The sequence below is a fragment of the Uloborus diversus genome, chromosome 1 (assembly GCF_026930045.1).
Source record: "Uloborus diversus isolate 005 chromosome 1, Udiv.v.3.1, whole genome shotgun sequence".
In the NCBI taxonomy this organism is placed as follows: Eukaryota; Metazoa; Arthropoda; class Arachnida; order Araneae; family Uloboridae; genus Uloborus; species Uloborus diversus.
The window spans coordinates 26516901-26536895 of NC_072731.1; the positions used below are offsets into that span (position 1 = coordinate 26516901).

General features: G+C 36.1%; 1 protein-coding gene across 1 annotated transcript in view; it reads right to left on the reverse strand.

Annotated features, from left to right (window-relative positions):
• The window catches only part of LOC129234498 (putative phosphoenolpyruvate synthase), a 106254-nt gene extending 91939 nt beyond the window's left edge, over nt 1-14315 (reverse strand). The window contains exons 1-4 of the mRNA XM_054868498.1: nt 14025-14315; nt 7364-7548; nt 4158-4411; nt 2257-2316 (exon numbers count right to left, since the gene is read on the reverse strand). Coding sequence (XP_054724473.1) covers nt 2257-2316; nt 4158-4411; nt 7364-7548; nt 14025-14067 — 542 coding nt within the window. The 5' untranslated portion in view covers nt 14068-14315. The remainder of the gene's footprint in view (nt 1-2256; nt 2317-4157; nt 4412-7363; nt 7549-14024) is intronic.
• Between the last annotated feature and the right edge of the window lie 5680 nt (nt 14316-19995).

Here is a 19995-nt window from a genome sequence, read left to right on the forward strand (position 1 = left end):
CATGACAGTGCATAAGTTAAGCTGCTTATGTTTTTGAATTCCTCTTTGAAGTGAGAGGTAAAATTAACGAAGTTATCCTAACACTTTTGCTGAGGTTGCGACTCGATGAAATATTGAAATCAAACAGTATTAACACCTTGCTGTGATGAATCAAGTTAACTTTGGATACAGCAAAACACATAGCCAACAGAAATCGTTTTGGTCCGAAATTTGCAGTTCTTGAGCAAAAACCCAGCATAAAAAAATAAAAAAAATCTATTTCAGAAGGTGATGAAGTTGATGCGGATCTTTTTCTAAATGTCCACAATTATTTAATTTTAGTAAAACCAATTGCGGTGGAGCACCGGCACGTGTTTTTGTCAAGCGCATTATTTTTAGAGCAAAAATCCTTTACCGTCCCATACGAATGGCACAATTTTGCTTACCAAAGGATAATTTCTAATTAGGATCTAACTTTGTAGTGCTTTACAATTGCTGTACGGAATTTAAGACTATTAATTCAAGTAATAAAAGCAGTCCTTACTAAAAAGCACAACTTTTTCTCTTTGCCATAAAAATTTAATTTTTAGAAAAATGAAATCAATCCCACGGGATCCCGGGGGATTGACTCTTTACAATCCCGAAATCCCGTGGGACAGAATTCGGTGCGGGATTGGAAACCCTACGCATTACCCTATTTGCCTCTCGGTGCGACATATTGTTCTTTTTAGAGTGCGGTATCAAACTTTCGATAGGCCCTTTTGCTCTTTCAGTGCGTCATGATGCCCTTTCATAGGCGTCCTGTAGCCTTTTTTTTCAACACCCACTCTCCATTTTAAAAACTTGAACACTTTTCTACTATTTCCATCTTTCTAGTTATCTCCATTGATTACACTTAGTTTTAAAAAGTAACCAAAAGCAAAAAAGAAAAAGTCAGTAGTTGCCATTTAAGTTGAAAATTCTTGGAATGGTGTGACCAGGGCTTGATTAACGCACGGTCCTGTGGGTCCATAGGCTTGGGCACTGCAATTTTAAGGGCACCAAATTTTTTTTTTTTTTTTTTTTTTTTTTTTTTTTTTTTTTTTTTTTTTTTTTTTTTAATGTGCGAAAATAACTGTGAGAAGGGCATGAAATTTTACCGGGCATCACTTTGGGATAGTTGGGCCCTGTACTGCCTTTCTGAAAATATGCCTGACATTATCTACTTTCGTGCACTGGGGTTTTTAACTATTTTCTCTTTCATAAATTAATCTATTTATATTTGTTTCATGTGTTAGTAAGAATATTTTTCTGTTTTTTCGTGTATTTTGCTATCTTTCCAGCAATTTACAATTTCTGCCGATATGTGCCACTAACCAATGCTTTCAACTCAATCAGTTTGGAAATTTCAAAAGTGTTTTTTTCCTCCCCCCTTTTTTTTGTTAATTAATATGAAGCAATACTTTTAATCCGAGCTCAATTCGTTTCAATGCCAAAAAATTTACTGCAATTAATCTGGAGCACATAGATTGCCACCTTCATGGTTATATTTATTCTTGGTTGATTACATAATTTATCTTTCTTATCCAAAAGCATAATAGCGGATGAAGTATGGTATCAAAATTGTTAAAACTTTTTTCATAGATGACATAACAAGAAATGTGAACTTAATGCATATGATAAAAACCTGCCCAAAAGATAATATCGACAGTGTTATTGTTTTGCTGAATGAATGAGATAATATTTTGAAGACTCGGATAAACTTTTTATGTAATTAAATTCCTTGATAAGATTTAAACTATTGTGTGGGTTAAGATTTAAACTATTAAGTGGGTTAAAAATTTTCGCAAAATTGCTTCCAAGGTCAGTTTTCTGCACTCCATTACCAGTTATGCTTTTGTTATATTTGTGATTGTTATTTTTTACGTTATATTTACTGAGATCGTTGAAGTTGACAAAGTATTGTAGCACTGCATGAATTTACTAGGCGTCCACTGGAATGTTACTTCCTCCAGAAATTAACAATAGGAAATTTTACCCATGGTGACGTCATAATTTGATATCAAGTTACTGGTTCAAACAAAAAATACGATTGGCAGAGGAAGGAGCAAGATGGGAGGGTAGGAAGTAGTGATATTTCTCGCTCTCCAAGATTACATATATCCAGTTTTAGCTGTCATTAGGCAGACAGCAGAATTGCAAGAAGTTGTGAAGAAGCGTCTTTGGAACTACATAAAAGTTTATTCAAAACCAGTAACAATTTTAATTAAGTTCAAGGAAAAGGCAAAGAACACTTACATTAAAGCAAACTTGACAAACACGTTCTTCCCCGGTGTTTCTTCATCTTTTCTTGTTTCTCTGAAAAATATTAGCGAGGCAGTTAATAGATGGCTGAATAATGTCTGCCCAGTCCCGACGTTTGGGCTAAGGTAGAAAAATAGGGGTTAAGTAATTATTTCGTGTGCAAAATTAGTTTTCGCAACCAGTGGGATAGTAATATGTTTCAGTGAGAGAAGATTCAGCTTACTTATAATTAATTCAGATCGATGAGCCGTAAACAAGGGTGAAACTGCAGTCTCTGGATGTCGTAATCGGGCTGTCGGTATTTGCTTGTCACTTACGGATTGCAAGTAGTTGTTACATCCAATCGATTCTCTTAACTCAATCCACGATTGTGTAGCCACGCGCAGAATCAACACAAAGTAAATTCCACTTCGTCTACAACACCGTCCACTTCGTCCGACAAGTTGAGCTATGGCCTTGAACAAGTCAGGAGTTTACTTTCAAAACGGATTATATCCAGCTTAATATATATATATATATATATATATATATATATATATATATATATATATATATATATATATTGTCAGAACGAAAAAAACGTTTTACGCACAATCACTAACTGTTAGAATTTCGAATGTTTCACAATGTTTTGGTAAAATAACAAGTCACTGTTGGCATAAGTCTAGGAATTTTTCTTCAATTTTATCAGACCTAAATTACCACTTTTATTTTGGATACATTCCTTTTTGGTGTAAAACAATGGATAGCATCGCTTTTGCAGAAAAACACGCATTTTCTTCAGAAATAAACTTTAAAACTGAAACAAAATATTCAACCTTTTTCAATATATTTTTTTTTTTACTTTACTTTATTCCTTCCTACTTACTTTATTGTTTTCATTAAACATTTCGAAAAAGAAAAAAAATGGACCTTCGATCCAATTAAGTATGAAAAAAGAGTTGAACCACCCAAAGCCGATTCAAATAACAACGTTGTAGGTATTAATAGATCATAATTTTTATCACAATTAATCACAATTTAATCATTAATTAATCATAATTTAACCGTAATATCAATTATTCAATATTAATTTAGTAATCACAATTTGAGGTTGCGCTTGCTTAACTGATAACAGGCTTGCACAAGGCGCAAGGTGCTGCGATCTCTTAATACAGACGGGTATCATGCTTGATTGCAAATATTCAGCCAGTGCCTCGCCCCACTACTTTATTTAAGAACTACTTTTGAATAAGAAGTGACAAATTCAAATTTGGATATGTGCCCTTTTGATATGAAAGTGAATGAGTGGATACCGGCAAGTAAGGGATAAGTTCCACTTTGCGGTAAAAGACCTGGCGAGAAATAAGGGGATTGATATACACCGTTTAGGTGGTAAAACCAATGTTAACGCATTTTTTGACAGTTGCTATAAACCATTTCGAGAAGAAACAAATTCATGGGTCGATAGGGCTTATATTAGAAATTCTGAAAACGAAAAAAAAACCCGTTTTGTTCCAAAAGTGGATATAACCCGTTTTGAAAGTTAACTCCTGAACTCCATTTCTTTCAAGGGAGAGCAATCAGTAAGAAGAGGCATTGTTAGGCGTGGTGGGGCTACCATTGCAACCCTTTTATTACGAGAAAATCCTGTACCGCTTGCTAATAGTTAGGTATAGTAATATTGTTCGCCAATTGCGCAATACACTGCCAGCTAAATCCGCAAAAGTTTCTTAAGCCGTTTTTCCTCACCTCTATTTCAACTAATGGAATCTTTGAATCGGTCGGGCAGCGGAGCTCAACTTACCAGAGGTGGACAGTACGTCTGTCCGCTTAACGTGGCGAACGTGACGTGCAGACGATGTCTGAGTTACACTTAAAGGGTTATTATAGTATGTTAGCTTTATTCTACCAACCTGAGGATTCCGCTGAAGAAGATCCTCCACCTCCTCATGGGTTCGACGTAATGCAACCGCAGACCCCCACAGCTGAATGTCCTTCCATCGTAACTCTGCTCATAGCCCAGTGTCTCCATCAAGTGGTAGGTTCGACCGTCTTTCAGCTTCAAGTAGATCCAAGCTTCTGCCTCCCCATTGCCTCCTCTCGATATTCTCGATACGAAGCATTCGTGGCTGGAATTCACTCCGTAGATGAAAACTTCGTCTGCTGCCTGAAATGGAACAAAAAGCTTAACCACAGATTATTAAAATATGCAAACATTCATCACTGATTTTAGGGGGTGAAAATTTGCTGTGATAGCTCTAATGGAATGTAGGTTACATTCATGAAGTGCAAACTTTTTAAAATGTCATGGGGGGGGGGGGGACATGCTTTCATTTCGAAGTATTTATTAGGTAAAAGCACCTAGAGTTTGACAATGGTAATAAGGTTAGTGTTATTATGTAACTATTCAAGACGGAAATTATTTATCATCTGTAATATCCATTTTACAGTGATCAGGGGAAAACCCTAGCCAAAATAGTTATGAAATCTTTTGAAATGTTAAAAAATATATTGCTTAAATAACAAGTTTTCGAAGTCTTTTCATTTCTTTTATTGATAGATATATGGCGCAAAAGCCGCTCACATGTACATAATGTGTAGGCAGAACCAACAGTTAACAACCAACTAACTCAATGCAACGCGTCTCTTGCAGAGGCGCATTTCTTCGCATAATGCAACAGTTGGAGGATGCAACATTGGTTCCTCTTGTGATGCAACAATAGTGAAACACAAATGGCTGACTATCTTCTCCACTTATGCTTAGCTAAATAGACTCAGACCAAAGTGACTCACGAATCAATCACTTACCTATAGCTTGAAATGTATTACGATCAAACAAAATATTTTTTTAAAAAAGTACATATTTACAAGACCTGAGTATGTATGAGATAATGAGTGCGGCTTTAAAACTTCATGAAAAGTTTATCAGGTTGCCGCACAGTGAGAGATAGGCCTCATTTGTTCCGAGTCCACGGTGCGCTAAAGACGTAAGATGATTTTCTGCAGTACGTACTTAAAGAGAATAAAAATTAATTGATCTTGATATCATCCCAGAATCTTTGCTTCCACCGACTCATCCCTTATATTTTAAAGATATTCTGTATCATCTGGATTGGACCTATCGCAGTCTTTCCTGAAACCGGAGTGCTGTCCTGAGACGGTTTAGTACTTTCAATAGTTTCAAAAATAATTCATTCTCACTCCCCAAGTAACCTGCCGGATGATTCGATTGCAATGTTTCCGGAGATTACCTCGAACATATAAACACACATAAATCCGTCCTCTCTCTTTATAATATTAGTATAGATGTAAAATTCTACTTCAATCAAATGCTCCCTTCTTGGGGCGCTATTTTCAATATACCTGAGTGTAGGTGGCAGCCAACTACGTAGTACAGTGAAACCTGTGTAAGTTGACCACTCGCGGTGCAGTACTTTGGCGGTCAACTTAGACAGGTGGTCAACTTATAAACGGCGGTAATGTTTTGTTTTGTTTTTAATTTTTTGTCATTTCTTGCACCATGTATTCATTTTTTTGAGGAATTCACCCTTATTCTTTCTGTTCAACTCCACTTTCATTGTTTAATATTATTGAAAGTGAAACAATAATTAAAAATACTATTCAAATACTTTTTTTATTTTTCCTTTGTTTTTAACTATATTAGACACTGTAGTTTTAGAAATTCTAAATATGCCAGTTAATTTTCTCTGGCTTTCTCCATTTTCAATTACTTTAAATATTTCATACTTTTTATTAATCTCAAGTTCCACAAACCTTCTTTTTGAAGCCTTTTTATGCAAAACTTATAGAACAAACAGCAACAAGCTCGACTCTCCCAGTTCATAAAAGCAAAATTAAAATGTCCTATCTCTTAATCCCTTGCATCAGAAACATGTAATTTTACTCATTACTCATTGGCAGGCCCAGATCTGCGTACCCGCAGTGCGAGGGGCCCGCGTCCTTAAAGAGGCTAACGGCACTAGAAATTAAAAAAAAAAAAATAGAAAAAAAAACCTAGCACGAAGGCTTAGTCGCTTTACAAATAGACACTGCTGGCCGCTAGGGAGGAGCCCTATATATTTTGTTGCAGGGGGCCCAAAATGTATAGATCCGGGCCTGCTCTTTTTAGCAGAATTCCTGTGTTGCCACAACACATTGCAGATGAAAGAAAAGACTTTGAACTTTTCTACTGATACCTATTTTCATTGAACAGAGTACAAAAAGCTATCGCATGTAGAACAACAAATGAAAAACAAGTTTGAAGAATAAAGAGCAACATAAGCTTTATGCTGCTGGTTTAGTTAGTAAAATGCCAGTATGTCATCAAAGCATTAAAAAATTCTTTGAAAGCTATTAAAAGTAATTATAATTATAAATAAATAACTAATAAAATAAAATAAAATGCTGAAGAAAGTTTAAAAAAGTAAACCAAGTGGTCAACTTACAAAGGGATTTTAACAGTACTCCACACCAAATTTGGCGTACATTAGTGGTCAAGATAGACAGGTGGTCAACATAGAGAGGTGGTCAAGTTACAGAGGTTTTCCTTCATTATATGAGATAGGGCTAATTCCGTTCCTGACAAAAGCGGTCAACATAGACAGGTGGTCAACTTACAAGGGTGGTCAACTTACAGGTTTTACTGTAACATAAACTGCACTGAGAATTGGAGTTAAAAATGGTTACTGACTTTTCGTTTAAACTAACAACCTTGCTTCAAACCCACAAAGATTTTGTAGTAAGTTGTGACTTGTGTGTTTGTGATACTTAAAAGACATACTAGAACGTTTTCTTCATATTATTTTTATGTTTTGAATTCGCTTGTGAAGGAAATTACTCTCGTCTAGACTTCTCTAGCCATGATTATATGAAGGGATTCCCACCACTGCAAAGGAAGTATATATAACTTCTGATCAAATTCCAGAGCAGTATTAACTAGTAAAATTGGTAAAAACCACATATTAAATGACTGAACACAAAAAATCAAAGATTTCTTTTCGGGTTGTCACTTAAGTAATTATTATTACTACTATTCGAAAAAACTTGATGATTGTTCAACAAGCAACTAAGCAAAGTTTGTACACTATGCTTGCATTTCACTCAATCGGTTAGTACTTACGTGTTCCAAATGAGATTCAGAATAGGGAGATTCCACTTCCTGTTCGAGCTTCGGAAATAAAAATCCCAATTTCACAGGATCATTAAGTGCGTAGATATCATATAAATCGAATCTCCTGGGAGTGCGAGCTTTGTGTACGTGCAAAAGGATTCGTGTTATCAACCACTTCACAGAAAAAAATATATCTGAAATGAAAATATTTTTCAGTTTCAAGGAAAAATCACCAGTAGAGTTGACACGGCAGTAGTAATTAACTCTCATTAAGAAAACAAACAAACAAAAAAAAAAACATTAATTTACGAAGCGAAACGCAGACGCCAAAATATCAAACTTTGTCTGTCTGTGTGGGTGACGGCAATTACGAACTATCGTGCCGTCAAGTATAGCTCCAAGTCACTGCGGTACGTTTTCCAATTGTTTAGTGCAGTATTCAGTAAGTTACCGCCCTATAGCCAGGGCTAAGGCAGAAATAGATGAAATACGCCGCTAGCTCAGTCAATTCCAGCCGAGGACTGCAGTTTCGTGCTTATTAGCACTCATCAGCCAGGCATAGGACTAACTGAGAGTATACCTGCCTTGCCTGCAATATTCGAGCTGAACCGAACCATTGCTTCGGTCACTCGTCTGGTCAAAGCTAATTCTGTATTAGCTACCAGTTTGTTTGGCACTCTTGGCTTCCTTAAGAGGTTTTCCACCTCCAGCTCAGTTAGTCCTATGCCGGGCTGATGAGTGCTAATAAGCACGAAACTGCAGTCCTCGGCTGGGATTGACTGAGCTGGCGGTGTATTTCATGTATTTCTGCGTTAGCCCTGGCTATAGGGCGGCAACTCACTGAATATACCTGCCTTGTCTGCAATATTCGAGTTGAACCGAACCATTGTTTCGGTCACTCGTCTGGTCAGTGCTCATTCTATATTAGCTACCAGTTTGTTTGGCACTCTTGACTTCCTTAAGAGGTTTTTCCACCTCCAGCTCAGTTAGTCCATAAGCACGAAACTGCAGTCCTCGGCTGGAATTGACTGAGCTGGCGGTGTATTTCATGTGTTTAGTGCAGTGCTTCTTAAATTGTGTTCCTTGGAACCCCAGGGTTTCACGGAGCTCTCTCAGGGGTTCCATGAGACTTGCATGTTTTCTTTTCACAACTTTCAAATTTGTTCTTTAAAAATTCCATAAAACTAACGCTTTTTCAAAATTAAAAATAAATTTACTTTCACTTTCGTATACTAATCTGATTGTTATTACCCAACAGGGTCAGTCACTATAGGAATAATTTTATTTGTTGCCTTAGACTGTCAAAAGTAGCTTGTAATTGCGCCTTTCAAGATTTCAACTTCACAATTTTTCCAATATCAATCCCAAAATACCTCCTTCTCACCTAATATCTCCAATGATAGCTTAAAATTGCGTTTTAAAAACTTCTATCTCGAAAAATTTCCGGAAGATACTTCTGATCCCCTAATAGCACCAAAGATATTTTTAAAGTGATTTCAATATTTAAAAAAAAAATTGGAAGTGCACACCAAAGATTGCGATTTTTGCCGTCAACTTCATATACAGTATAACCTCGATTTAACAATACCCGATTGAACGATTTCCTCAATATAAATGATACATTTCACTGGTCCGGATCTGAATGCAGCGAATGTCCATGCTCCTCGCTTTAACAATATCCTTGATTTAAATATAACGTTTTCCAGTCCCTCGACAATTGTTAAATCTAGGTTATACTGTATTCTGCTTTTGATACCAGCTACGCTTCCTGTATTTTTAACAGCATTTGAGAGGAAAATTTCAACATTCAATGAATAACGACCAACTTAAGGAACAGTACTGGTCAAAGGCATTTAAATGCTCTAACTCTGTCTGACGTCAACACATAGTATTGTGATTTATAAATTGTTGTTAAAAAATTGTTGAAAATTAAAGACATTTTTATTTTTAAGGTTTAAAAACTTTTTCCTGTGTAAATTTAAGTGAATTATTAATACTATTGCTTGCAGGTAAAAACATGAGCATTTCTTTTCCTAATTAAAAATGTTTTAAATCAAAAACTCAGTCATAAATTCTGAGGTTATTTGTTCCGTTTAAAAATAATAAATAGTAAATAGGAATGTATGTATTGGCATTTTCCAATAACAAATAATAACTAGCAGTTGTCAATAATTAGGATGATCGTTAATGAAATAGATTTAATTAGCTATGTAATGACAAATGCAAATAGCTAATGTGATCATTTGTTTGAGGTTTGAACCTGGGTTCCCTCCAAGACAGAATCCTGGCTACGCCACGGCAAACGGCTGACAGAAAACCAGGGGTTCCCCGAAAAAGTGAGCATCAAAAAAAGATTCCACTAATAAAAGAAATTAAGAAACGCTCTTTTAGTGTATATTTCTTGAGGAAATTTCTAAGAATAAACAGAAAGGTAAGATTTCAAACTTAAACGTCATTTTATAAATTTGGTTAAAAAGGCATTTCATTCTTTTGTGAAACTCTATTAAGTACATATATTTGTTTAAAATAAGAAAAAAAAGTTAAAAAATGGTTCTGTTATGTACCATGTCAGCTATTGAAACTTTAAATGACATAATAGTGAGAGAAAAAAATAATGAATTTCCAACGTTTTAATGCACAAAAATTGTAAATTACTGCAGACACATGTTTCGGGGTACAAGGAACTCCTTTTTTTTTCAGTGCAGAGAAGTGTGAGCTTTTAGTTGAAAAGTCATCCAAGGACAGAAACATAACATCCGAGTCTTTCCTTGGATGACTTTTCATCCGAAAACTCACACTTCTTTGCGTTGAAAAAAGGTGTTCCTTGTACCCTGAAACATGTGTCTGCAGTAATTTGCAATTTTCGTGCATTAAAATGTTGGAAAATTTATTCATTTAATTTTCAAGCACGAAGGCATTTATTCGTTATAATATTGAGTATTTGACGTGGGGATTTAACTTCTCGGTAGTAATATAGTTTGATATACTGTTTTACATTAGTGTTGTTTAGCTGTTTACAGAATGAAGCCTTCTATTATGACCCTAAAACCATTTTAGAACCATCGTGTCCGATAAGTGGCAGAGGGTGGCAACTACTGGAGTTACAGTACGTTAACTACCGAATTAGTCCTTCTTTCATTTTTACATGGCTCTAACAAACGGACATTTTAGAACAATGCCCGAAAATAACGCATCATTTGCAACCAATGGATTTTTTAGTTTTCAGGACTCTTTAAGAACATTGAAAGAAATAGGTACAAGCAAGGATAATATCCAATTTGGCAAATCCGCCTTTCAGTTTGTGATTTATCTTTGCTCCAAATTCCGCCGTACGCGCTATTAGTCCGGCAGCCAGGAACAAATTTGGTCAATCATTTCCTCTCGAACGATAATTATTGCGAGGCATCAGGGAGTGGTATCAAAACGCCTCGTGAAAGTCAGCTGCGTTGTCGGTGGGATGGGCGGCGGTAGCCTCCCAATCATGTAAAAAAAATCAAAATGTTAATCACTTCCACCCGGCTGAAACTTTGTCAAATTATAGTTAAGACAGTATCTCGAAGGAAAATAAAAAGTCAGCTGGCGTAGCGCGGTGGGTTATGAGTCAGTTGGTAAGTTGAACTTGTAAAAAAAAATCAATGATTTCCTCTCAGCTAAGAATTTGCCTGATGACAGCGTTTTTGCAACTACGAATAAATACACAAGTCAGCTGGCTTTACCCCGGTGGAAAAATGGTCAGCTGGTACATTGAAAGTAGTTATGACGCAGGAGTTAAACAGGAGCATCTGTCGCCTACTAGAATTCACCAGCTGACGAGTTTTCCCTCGACTTACTGCCAGCTGACTTTATTTATTATTTAGAGAAGAAAATTAACAATTAACTTACAAATTTTTGTCTGGGAGGAAGTAACATGTGTTGAATTATTTTCGTTATTTTTATAGATATTGAAGTAACACACGTTAGCATAGCATGCAATAGTGTTATACAACCTACTGCCTGCGGGCCACATTCGTCCCGTGAATGAATTTGGTCCGGCCAGCGGTAAGCTTACAAACCAAATGACCGACCTTTATTTGATAATATATTTTCTTTTTGCATTCTTTAGAGAAAACTAGGCCCGAAAAATCTCAAAAACTGCACTATTGATCGTTTAAATAAGAAAATTTCGTGGGCGTACGGCGAGGACCAGGGGTACCACTGATTAGACCAGGGGGTCCCAACCTTTCAGGCTACGCGCACTCCTCTGAACACTGATGTGAATTCACGCACCCCCCCCCCCCCTCCCTCCATAACTAACCCCAAACTACTATATTCGGAATAAGAAACTAACGTTGATTATTAAACGAACATGCGGATAAGTTTGTGCACAGAATTTAATATTACAGCACAAAATTTAATTTTGTGCATATTACTATAATAGCAGCAATTAAAGATTAAAAAAAAAATTAAACAAATTAATTTGAGGTAATTTAGAGTCCGGTGTGGTTAGCATTTACAGTCACTTTCCTAATATTTAATGGGAGAGCTGCCACTGTTTGTCCTGGGAAAGTTTTAGATTGCAACATCTGAGGTGACTTTCAATGCCTTGCTCTATTATGACTTAATGTATGCTAATACTGTAAATATAGATTCATATACTGTAGTATTAAATTTGTGCCCGTCTGTCTGTGTGTGTGTTGCAACCCTATCTCCTCCGGACTGGAAATGTCTACCAGGTCAATACTGGTAGTGTTGGATACAGAACATCCAGGGGAAGGCGGTTTTTCCCTGTCTCAACCCTCTAAACCTTAAGAGGCTAGAAACCTAGTCCTGAAGATGTCCTGACACACTGGGAAGTATTAAGATATCAAATGTCACCCGCCGCAGGCGTCATTGAGCCACCGCAAGTGTCAGACGGGAGCTGGCTAGCGAAGCGAGCAAGGGGTGGAGCCCCTTAGTGTAATAAAACTGTTCTGAAAATCTCAAAAACAGGTGATAGTGTCAAAAATATTTTCAGTTATGAGCAAAGTGATTTCCTTTTTTAGTTTGCTTTTTCAAACATTCACGCCTGCCTTCAAATTCTACTACGCTCCCATGTTCATAACCGCTGAACTATAGTTGGAACTAAAGAGTTCTATAATAGGGTAGAGGGTAGAGGAACGGCTCGTATATTGCTTCCATTGGCCGCCATGACCAAGCACGGAGACCGGTTTGAGAAGGATTGAAGTAGTATTTATAATAAAGATTAGAGTGGTAAATAGGTTGTATAACAGTATTGCATGCTATGCTAGCGTGTGTTACTTTCAATCTATAGAAATAACGAAAATAATTTAACATATGTCACTTCCTCCCAGATGAAAATTTGTAAGCTAATTGTTAATATACTTCTCTAAATAATAAATAAAGTCAGCTGTCAGTAAGTAGAGGGAAAACTCGTCAGCTGGTGCATTCTAGTAGGCGATGCGCTTAACTCCTGCGTCATAACTGAATTGATTATTTCAGACAGGGCGTGAGGTCTGCGGGAATCCATTGGACTTACGCCTTTTCTGAAGTAATCGATTCAACTTTCAATGTACCAGCTGACCATTTTTCCACGGGGGTACAGCTGACTTTTGTATTTATTCATAGTTGCATATAAACTGTCATCAGGCAAATTCTTAACTGAGAAGAAATCATTGATTTTTTTTTTTTTTTTTCATGTTCGACCTACCAGCTGACTCATAACCCACCGCGTTACGCCAGCTGACTTTTTATTTTCCTTCGAGATATTATCTTAACTATAACTTGACAAAGTTTCAGCCTGGAGGAAATGACTGACTTTTTATTTTATTTTATTTTATTTTTTTATTTATTTATTTTATTTTTTACATAATTTGGCTGATACCGCCGCCCATCCCACCCACGAACACGCAGCTGACTTTCACGAGGCGTTTTGATACCACTCCCTGATGCCTCTTAGCAATTATTGTTCGAGAGGAGCTGATTGACCAAATTTGTACCTGGCTGCCGGACTATATATCTTTCAGTTTTTTTTTTTTTTTTTTTTTTTTTTTTTGGCACTGTTCAAAACTGAACAAAAAATTGTTCAAATATAAAAGATCGCTTCTTTCTGTACATTCGTCATCAAAAACTTTTTTAATTCGGGATTCATATTTGCTGTAAATTACCTCTAGGCACTAATGTTATAATTTTTAACTGTTCAAAATTTAACCAAAAATTGTTTAATTCAAAAAGTGAAACATGAAAATGAGGATTCTTCACTGAGATCTTTCGAATTAAAAAAAAACGTTTTTTCGAATCGAATTATTTACTCAAAAGTTATTTCAGCTTACATTGGACAGAGAGATTGACCGACCGACCGACAGACCGACAAACAGATTTTCCCCATCTCAAAACTCTACTTTCTAATTCTTAATTTTTCGCTACTGATTCAATTATTTTGTTTATTTTTGACTTTTTTAGCGATATTTTTAAGATGCATCAAGCCTTCTTTCATGCTGTTCACTCAATTAAAAATCACAGACACATGCAAGTAAATGTATAATTTCCTAATGCCAGGGGGCAGCACTTGCCCCCTCCTTAACCCATAATTAACTGGTCTGCAATAAATTCACAATCGTACTACACACATCATGACCATCAACACACATAAAACTTCGAAATGTAAATAATATAATCAATAGGTTTTACTTACTTGTTAATCCAGTTAAGATAATTAGTATAGTTTCAAAAATCATTTTCGATACAAACCACGGAAATTAACTTTTAGAAGAATGAAATGATCAGCATTAGAATTGAAGCGATTTGCAGTGAAATCGCAAAGTGATGAAAAGGAGTGATCAGTGCAACGATGAAGGTTATCTTTTTTTCATTTTTGATTTCAGGAGATAACACTTTTCGCGCCGACCTTGAATGTGACGCAGCAAAAGAGGATATTCGCTGTTGACAATTGAAATGGGCAGCACTCTCAGCTGCCTTTCCTTTTCACACCGGAGTCAATCAATCAGCTTATGCTCCTACTAAAAATACCGTAAACTGATAATCATCACGTAATCATCAGTCGCAAAGTTCAGAAATCACCTTCCGGGAAATTTTTACGCCCACACTCACAGCCCAAACTTATGTCTGAACTGAAAAGCAAGGCTGCGAAGTGAAACTGATCAGTGTTTCTTTCAGATTTTTTGCTCCGGGGGGGGGGGGGTGCTTTGAAAGTTTGGGGGGGGGGGCAAGGACGTATTTAAGGGGCGGGGCACCTTAAGAGTTAGGAGGGGTCAAGGGCTTATTTAAGGAATGGGACATGACCCGCCCTCCCCCGCCCCCCAAAAAATTCAAAATTGCCAGCTCTGAATAATTTTATAACTTCAATTTGCGAAGTTACCTTCAAGTTTGGCACGATGTCGGGCGGGACGATATGAGTTTTAAAGAACGCTCCTGGTTCATTATATCGCTCCAATAAAAATGTAAAAGATAAAAAGACTGACAATAATACAATATTATGACAAACAAAATTTGTATTGGAAAATACTAAAAAAAATGTAATGAAAACATTTCTTAATCATTAAAATATGCACAAAATCACTCTAAGCGAGAAAAATATTATCAAGTTTCATATTGACGATCTTCCGTCGAGCTGTAAATGCAGAAGAAACTTTTAAATTTATAAAACACGCAACTAAGCATGAATATCATGAAATAAAAATTATTTAAAATTAAGCACAGTTACAGAAACAAATATTCGTAGAATTGCTCCTTCTGAAGTCGAAATTTGTTTCATTAGATTGTCTTACAATTCCTAAAACTGACAATAACATGTAATAAAAAAAAAATTGCAAATAATGAAGAAAAATCTCTCACCAAGTTTCAAAGGAAAAAAAAACAAGGAAAATGATTAGAGCCCGAATTACGTGCACTAAAAATCATGAAGAAATGCATTCATATTGCATTGAAAATACTTAAAATATTCCCAAAAAGCTATAAAAAATATGCGCTAAAAACGAAAACAATATTTGCTCTTTTTTTTTTAACTTACTTGAAGAAAGAATGGAAGAAAAAATCTTATTAAAAACGCAGTAATATGCATTTAAAAGAAAAAACGTTTTTATGCATTTATATGCACTAAACGTCAAAAGAGCCAAAATTAGGGATTACATATGCTCATGTGCAAAAGACGGTTTCGTAATATATGCAAAAATAATAACTAATTAATTAAATAAATAAAACTAAGTAAAGAAACTAAGTCACGATAAAACTAAGTTTAAAAAAACAACTTAAAGGTTTTTAAAAATTTAAATATTTTCAATTTTTTGAATTGAAAAAATGTTTAATATTACTAAATTTGAACATGAGTTATTAATGGTCAAATAAGCATGCACGAGAAAATTTAAAAAAGTTATTTCTTTCACTTAAAATTCAAAAAAATGTTATGAGGGTAATATAATGGGGGACCCCAAATTAGTTTCAATTTAGGATTTCGATTGCATCATAAACAGAGGCGTACGTTTGGCTAAGCTATTTATTATGGCAGAGGCTATTTTTTATTAAGCAGATTGAGATTTCTATTTAAAAAAAAACATATCAGGTATGGAAGTTTATTATTTTTTTAAACAACTTCATTAAAATTAGTTTTGATAAAACTGCCAAGCTAAGAAAACTTGGAGAATGACTTCTGGACAGCCTTGTAAATTAAATATTGGAGTTCATTTTTTCATACAATTTTTAAAACGAACAATACATTATTATCACGAGTGACTATTGTAAATTAATTCTTTCAAAATATTTTATTTTTGACTCTGATTCTAAAGATGATCGCTAAAGACAGTAAAAACTTCTGTAAAGGAACTTAAACAAGGTCATACGTTAGAGGGCATCAAGTTCTAGAATGATTACGAAATAAATCTGCTCTACAGAGAAAATCTGCGTAGATTTTCAAAAGTTTTCTAATTGACTAAAAGTGCAGTCTCTCTAAAAACTGGGGGATAACATAGGGGGGGGGTAGTAAAATATGCCGAATTTTCAGACATTTCTTTCGAGAAAAAACGTTAATGACACCATGTTATTTGTCATATAAAAGAGGAACGAACATAGGCATTTCCATCACCCCGCCAAAGATAACTCACAGCCCAATATCCCATCCTCTCCAAAAAATAATCCTTATCCAGGAAACTTTTGATTTCCAACGAGATGTATCATGACTCCATGAGTGCCCACAGAGTGAGTGTACATATCCTAAGGTTTCGATACGTACTTCACCAATGCATTGTGTGAGTTATCAACTAGATAGATAATAGATAACATAGTTCCAACCATCTCATACCTACAACAACATAAATAAGCGAACATCAAATGAAAGAAGGTAATAAAAAGGGGGAAACAATATCTTGTTCGTTAATTAATTGCACGTATTCCAGGGGGAAAAAAGTGTGCTTTTAGCGAATCGTTGACAGCAAGAGACTTTTCATCGACAGTGATAACTTGGAAGCCACAGGGACAGATCCCCCCCCCCCCGATGATAAATTTCCGAGTTTTTTACAATTTCCATTTTTTTTTTTAATTTACATAGTAAAACAAGTGTAATCGAAATTTTTTCTCCTCCAGAGGCAGCACTATCCCCCCCCCCGGCCCGGAAAGATGCCTAAAAGAAACATTGGAACTAATTTTGCGGGAAAGGAGTCGAAGTCGGAGGCTTTAAAATGGAGTTGTTTCCATCAGTCAAAAGTGCTATTTTTTAGTCATTGAAGTTGATAGAATGAGCAAAAAAAAATTCATGGACCCATAGAATGCTTTCGTTTTCCCAACATTTAATTTTCAATTATTTTTTTAAATAGCCGACTTTTTATACAATGCGTGGTCTTAATGACGTACAAGAGATGAACTTAGCCACGCTAATCCACTGGTCCACTGAATCCTTACAGTTGCTGTCTACTGCGTTTCCAACTTATGATAATTCAGAAGCGAATTAAATATTGCGCTCTACGCTTGCTATCAACTTTGTCAAATTATTTTAAAAATGGGCAGATCCTATGTTTTTAAGCATGCTCTTTCAGGAAAAAAAATCACTTTGAAAGTTTCGAAAACGACCCTATTCTCCAAAGCCGGTCCTTTTCCCTCCGAGTCCGCATTCTGGAACCCCGGTCAAAACATTTTTCCGCGAAGAAAAATAAATTAACAAATAGAACAGGAAATTCTTTAAGGGATTGTCCACAAATTGACGGGGGAGAGGGCTTGGTGATATTGTGACAAAGGGGAGAGGGAATTGTAAAAAGAAGTGTGACAGATCACGTTATAGTTGCATAAATACAAAATTTTCAGACTAAATCTCGGTGTCCCGGCCGGTTTACTTCATGTCCTGATAAAATATAAATTTAATTACAGATGACAAAAAGTGTCTGAAAAAAATTATTTGAGAAGGATTATCTAGGAAAATAACTTTGTCAATTGTAACAATGACTTAAAAAATTAATATCGGATTAGCTTGTGAAGTTTTTTACAAAAAGATTTAAACCAAAATAGACTTTTTAATAAAGTCCTTGCCAATGAAAAGTATATGTAAATATTGTTCAATTTTTTATTTCTCATTCAATTCTTCGTGTTTCTTTCTACTCAAATAACTTGTAAATAAAAATATGCAAGAAGTAAAATTTTTAAATTTATCTGCTTGCGTCCTTTCCTATTACTCTTGTTTCAAGTTCATAAGGGGGGGCCACCTAGGGGGGGTCCGGGTGCAGATTGCTCCAGTGAAGTTTTAGAAGATTTAGGGGTATTTTTCTCCCTTTTGGGGGACTCTTGATCTGGGGGGTCTTCACGGGGGGCACCTCTGGGTTCATAATTAGCAACCATTTACTCATAGCATTGAGAATGAGCTGCCTTGCAAAATACTCTAAAAGCCAGCCAGAGGTGTGTACCTTTTTGAATACTCGCGACCCTGGGGGGGGGTTCTATTGTTCCAGTTGAACATTTCAGCAATTCGGCAAGCTTATGTAAGTAGAGATTTTCGAGTTTTGTGCAAAACGCGTTTAAAGATAAGATCCTAGGCTTTCGTTGAAAAGATTTTCCAAATCATGATGTATAACAAAACCTACCAGGGGCCACTAGTACTATCTCTTGCTTCAAGGAGAGGTTCACCCACCATTATTACTGGTTATCTCAAAATTTTTAATTTTGCCGTTTACACCCCTTTGCTTCTCACTGCCTCATTTGAAAAATAAATTGTTCCCAAACATCTACTTACATCAGGATTATGAATTAATATTAAAGAATTACTTGAACAAAAATCTCATTGAATTCGTAGATGAGAATTACCTTTTTTTTTTTTTTTTTTTTTTTTTTGTCGTGTCCATGGACAATTAAATGGCTCCGTGTGTCTTCAAGACTGCGTCCGCTAGCTGCAACGCATCTGTGCTGTAAAGAACCTCTCGAAGTTCTGAAGCCAGTGGCACCATACCCGGCTGCAGAACATGTGGGATAAGGGCCGGGCACTCAAGAATGTGATCCGGTGTCAGTTGGACATCGGTGCAGTTCTTGCAGGGAATATAAGTTCTCGTTTTATCGGGAAGAATTTTCATCCCTTTATAGTGGTTTGTTCTTAATCTTGCAATTGTAGATATTAGGATTCTGGGGCAAACAAAGTCGGTGATGAGGGGCTTCTTAAAGGTATGTGGCAGAAGTCTATGTTTTGCGACAGTATTTGAGTCTGCTAGCGTGATGGTGGTGCAAGGTTTGCCAATGTTTCCGCCTTCTTTTGCTAGGGAATCCGCACACTCATTCCCTTCAATATTCACGTGTGCCGGTATCCATTGCAGCATGCAGGATTTTCCATTGCCGTGCAAGACTTCGAGTAGGGCATTTATGGCAGAGGTGATGTTAGTTGCTCCGTTTTTTATTGCTTCTAAGGCCGCTTTTGAGTCAGAGAAGATTGCCAATCCATCAGTTGGGACTGATGGATTGGCAATTGAGAATTACCTTAATACTGTTAATCTAGTATTTTATTTACCCCATAGAGGGTTTTTTTTTCGAGAAGGGAAATAAATCAACCGGCAGATAAAAATAGTTTTCGGCGCATCGATGTATGCCCTTAGAGGGATTTCTCTTCTAAACGATTGTTAAGAATCTGGATCGAATTAAAACCCAAAGTTTTGATTCGTTTCCGAAACTTTACCATTGGGTTTATCAGTGACATAAAGCAATCATTTTTGTGAATTCAAATCTGTCAGGGAGACAGAGGTGTTTGTAGGTTTTTTTGGTCAGATGAAGAGAAGAATATTTTAAAGACGCTAAAATTTATGACAGTACTCTTCGGTCTCAACTCCCCCCCCCCTTTTTTTGGCAGGGACTATCAAATACCATATTTCAAAATAGGAACAGACACACCCTAAAGCTTCCAAGTCGTTTAATGACTTCCTGAATGTAAATGTTCTCATAAAGGTCACGAAGACGTTGGAGGAGCGTTTCGAATCAGTATGGAATGCATTACCATTTTCTTGAATGCAGGTATGGATCTTCGAAAATTACAAACGAGCTCCACAGAACTTGGAGACCTTTGGAGTTAATTGAGATCATTCATGGAAGAATCAAGTGAAATTGTCTTGGAAACTGATTCCTTAAAGGTGCAGGGAATATCTTGGAACACCGACAGCTTTTGTTTTGATTCCAAACATTTGGAAAATTTT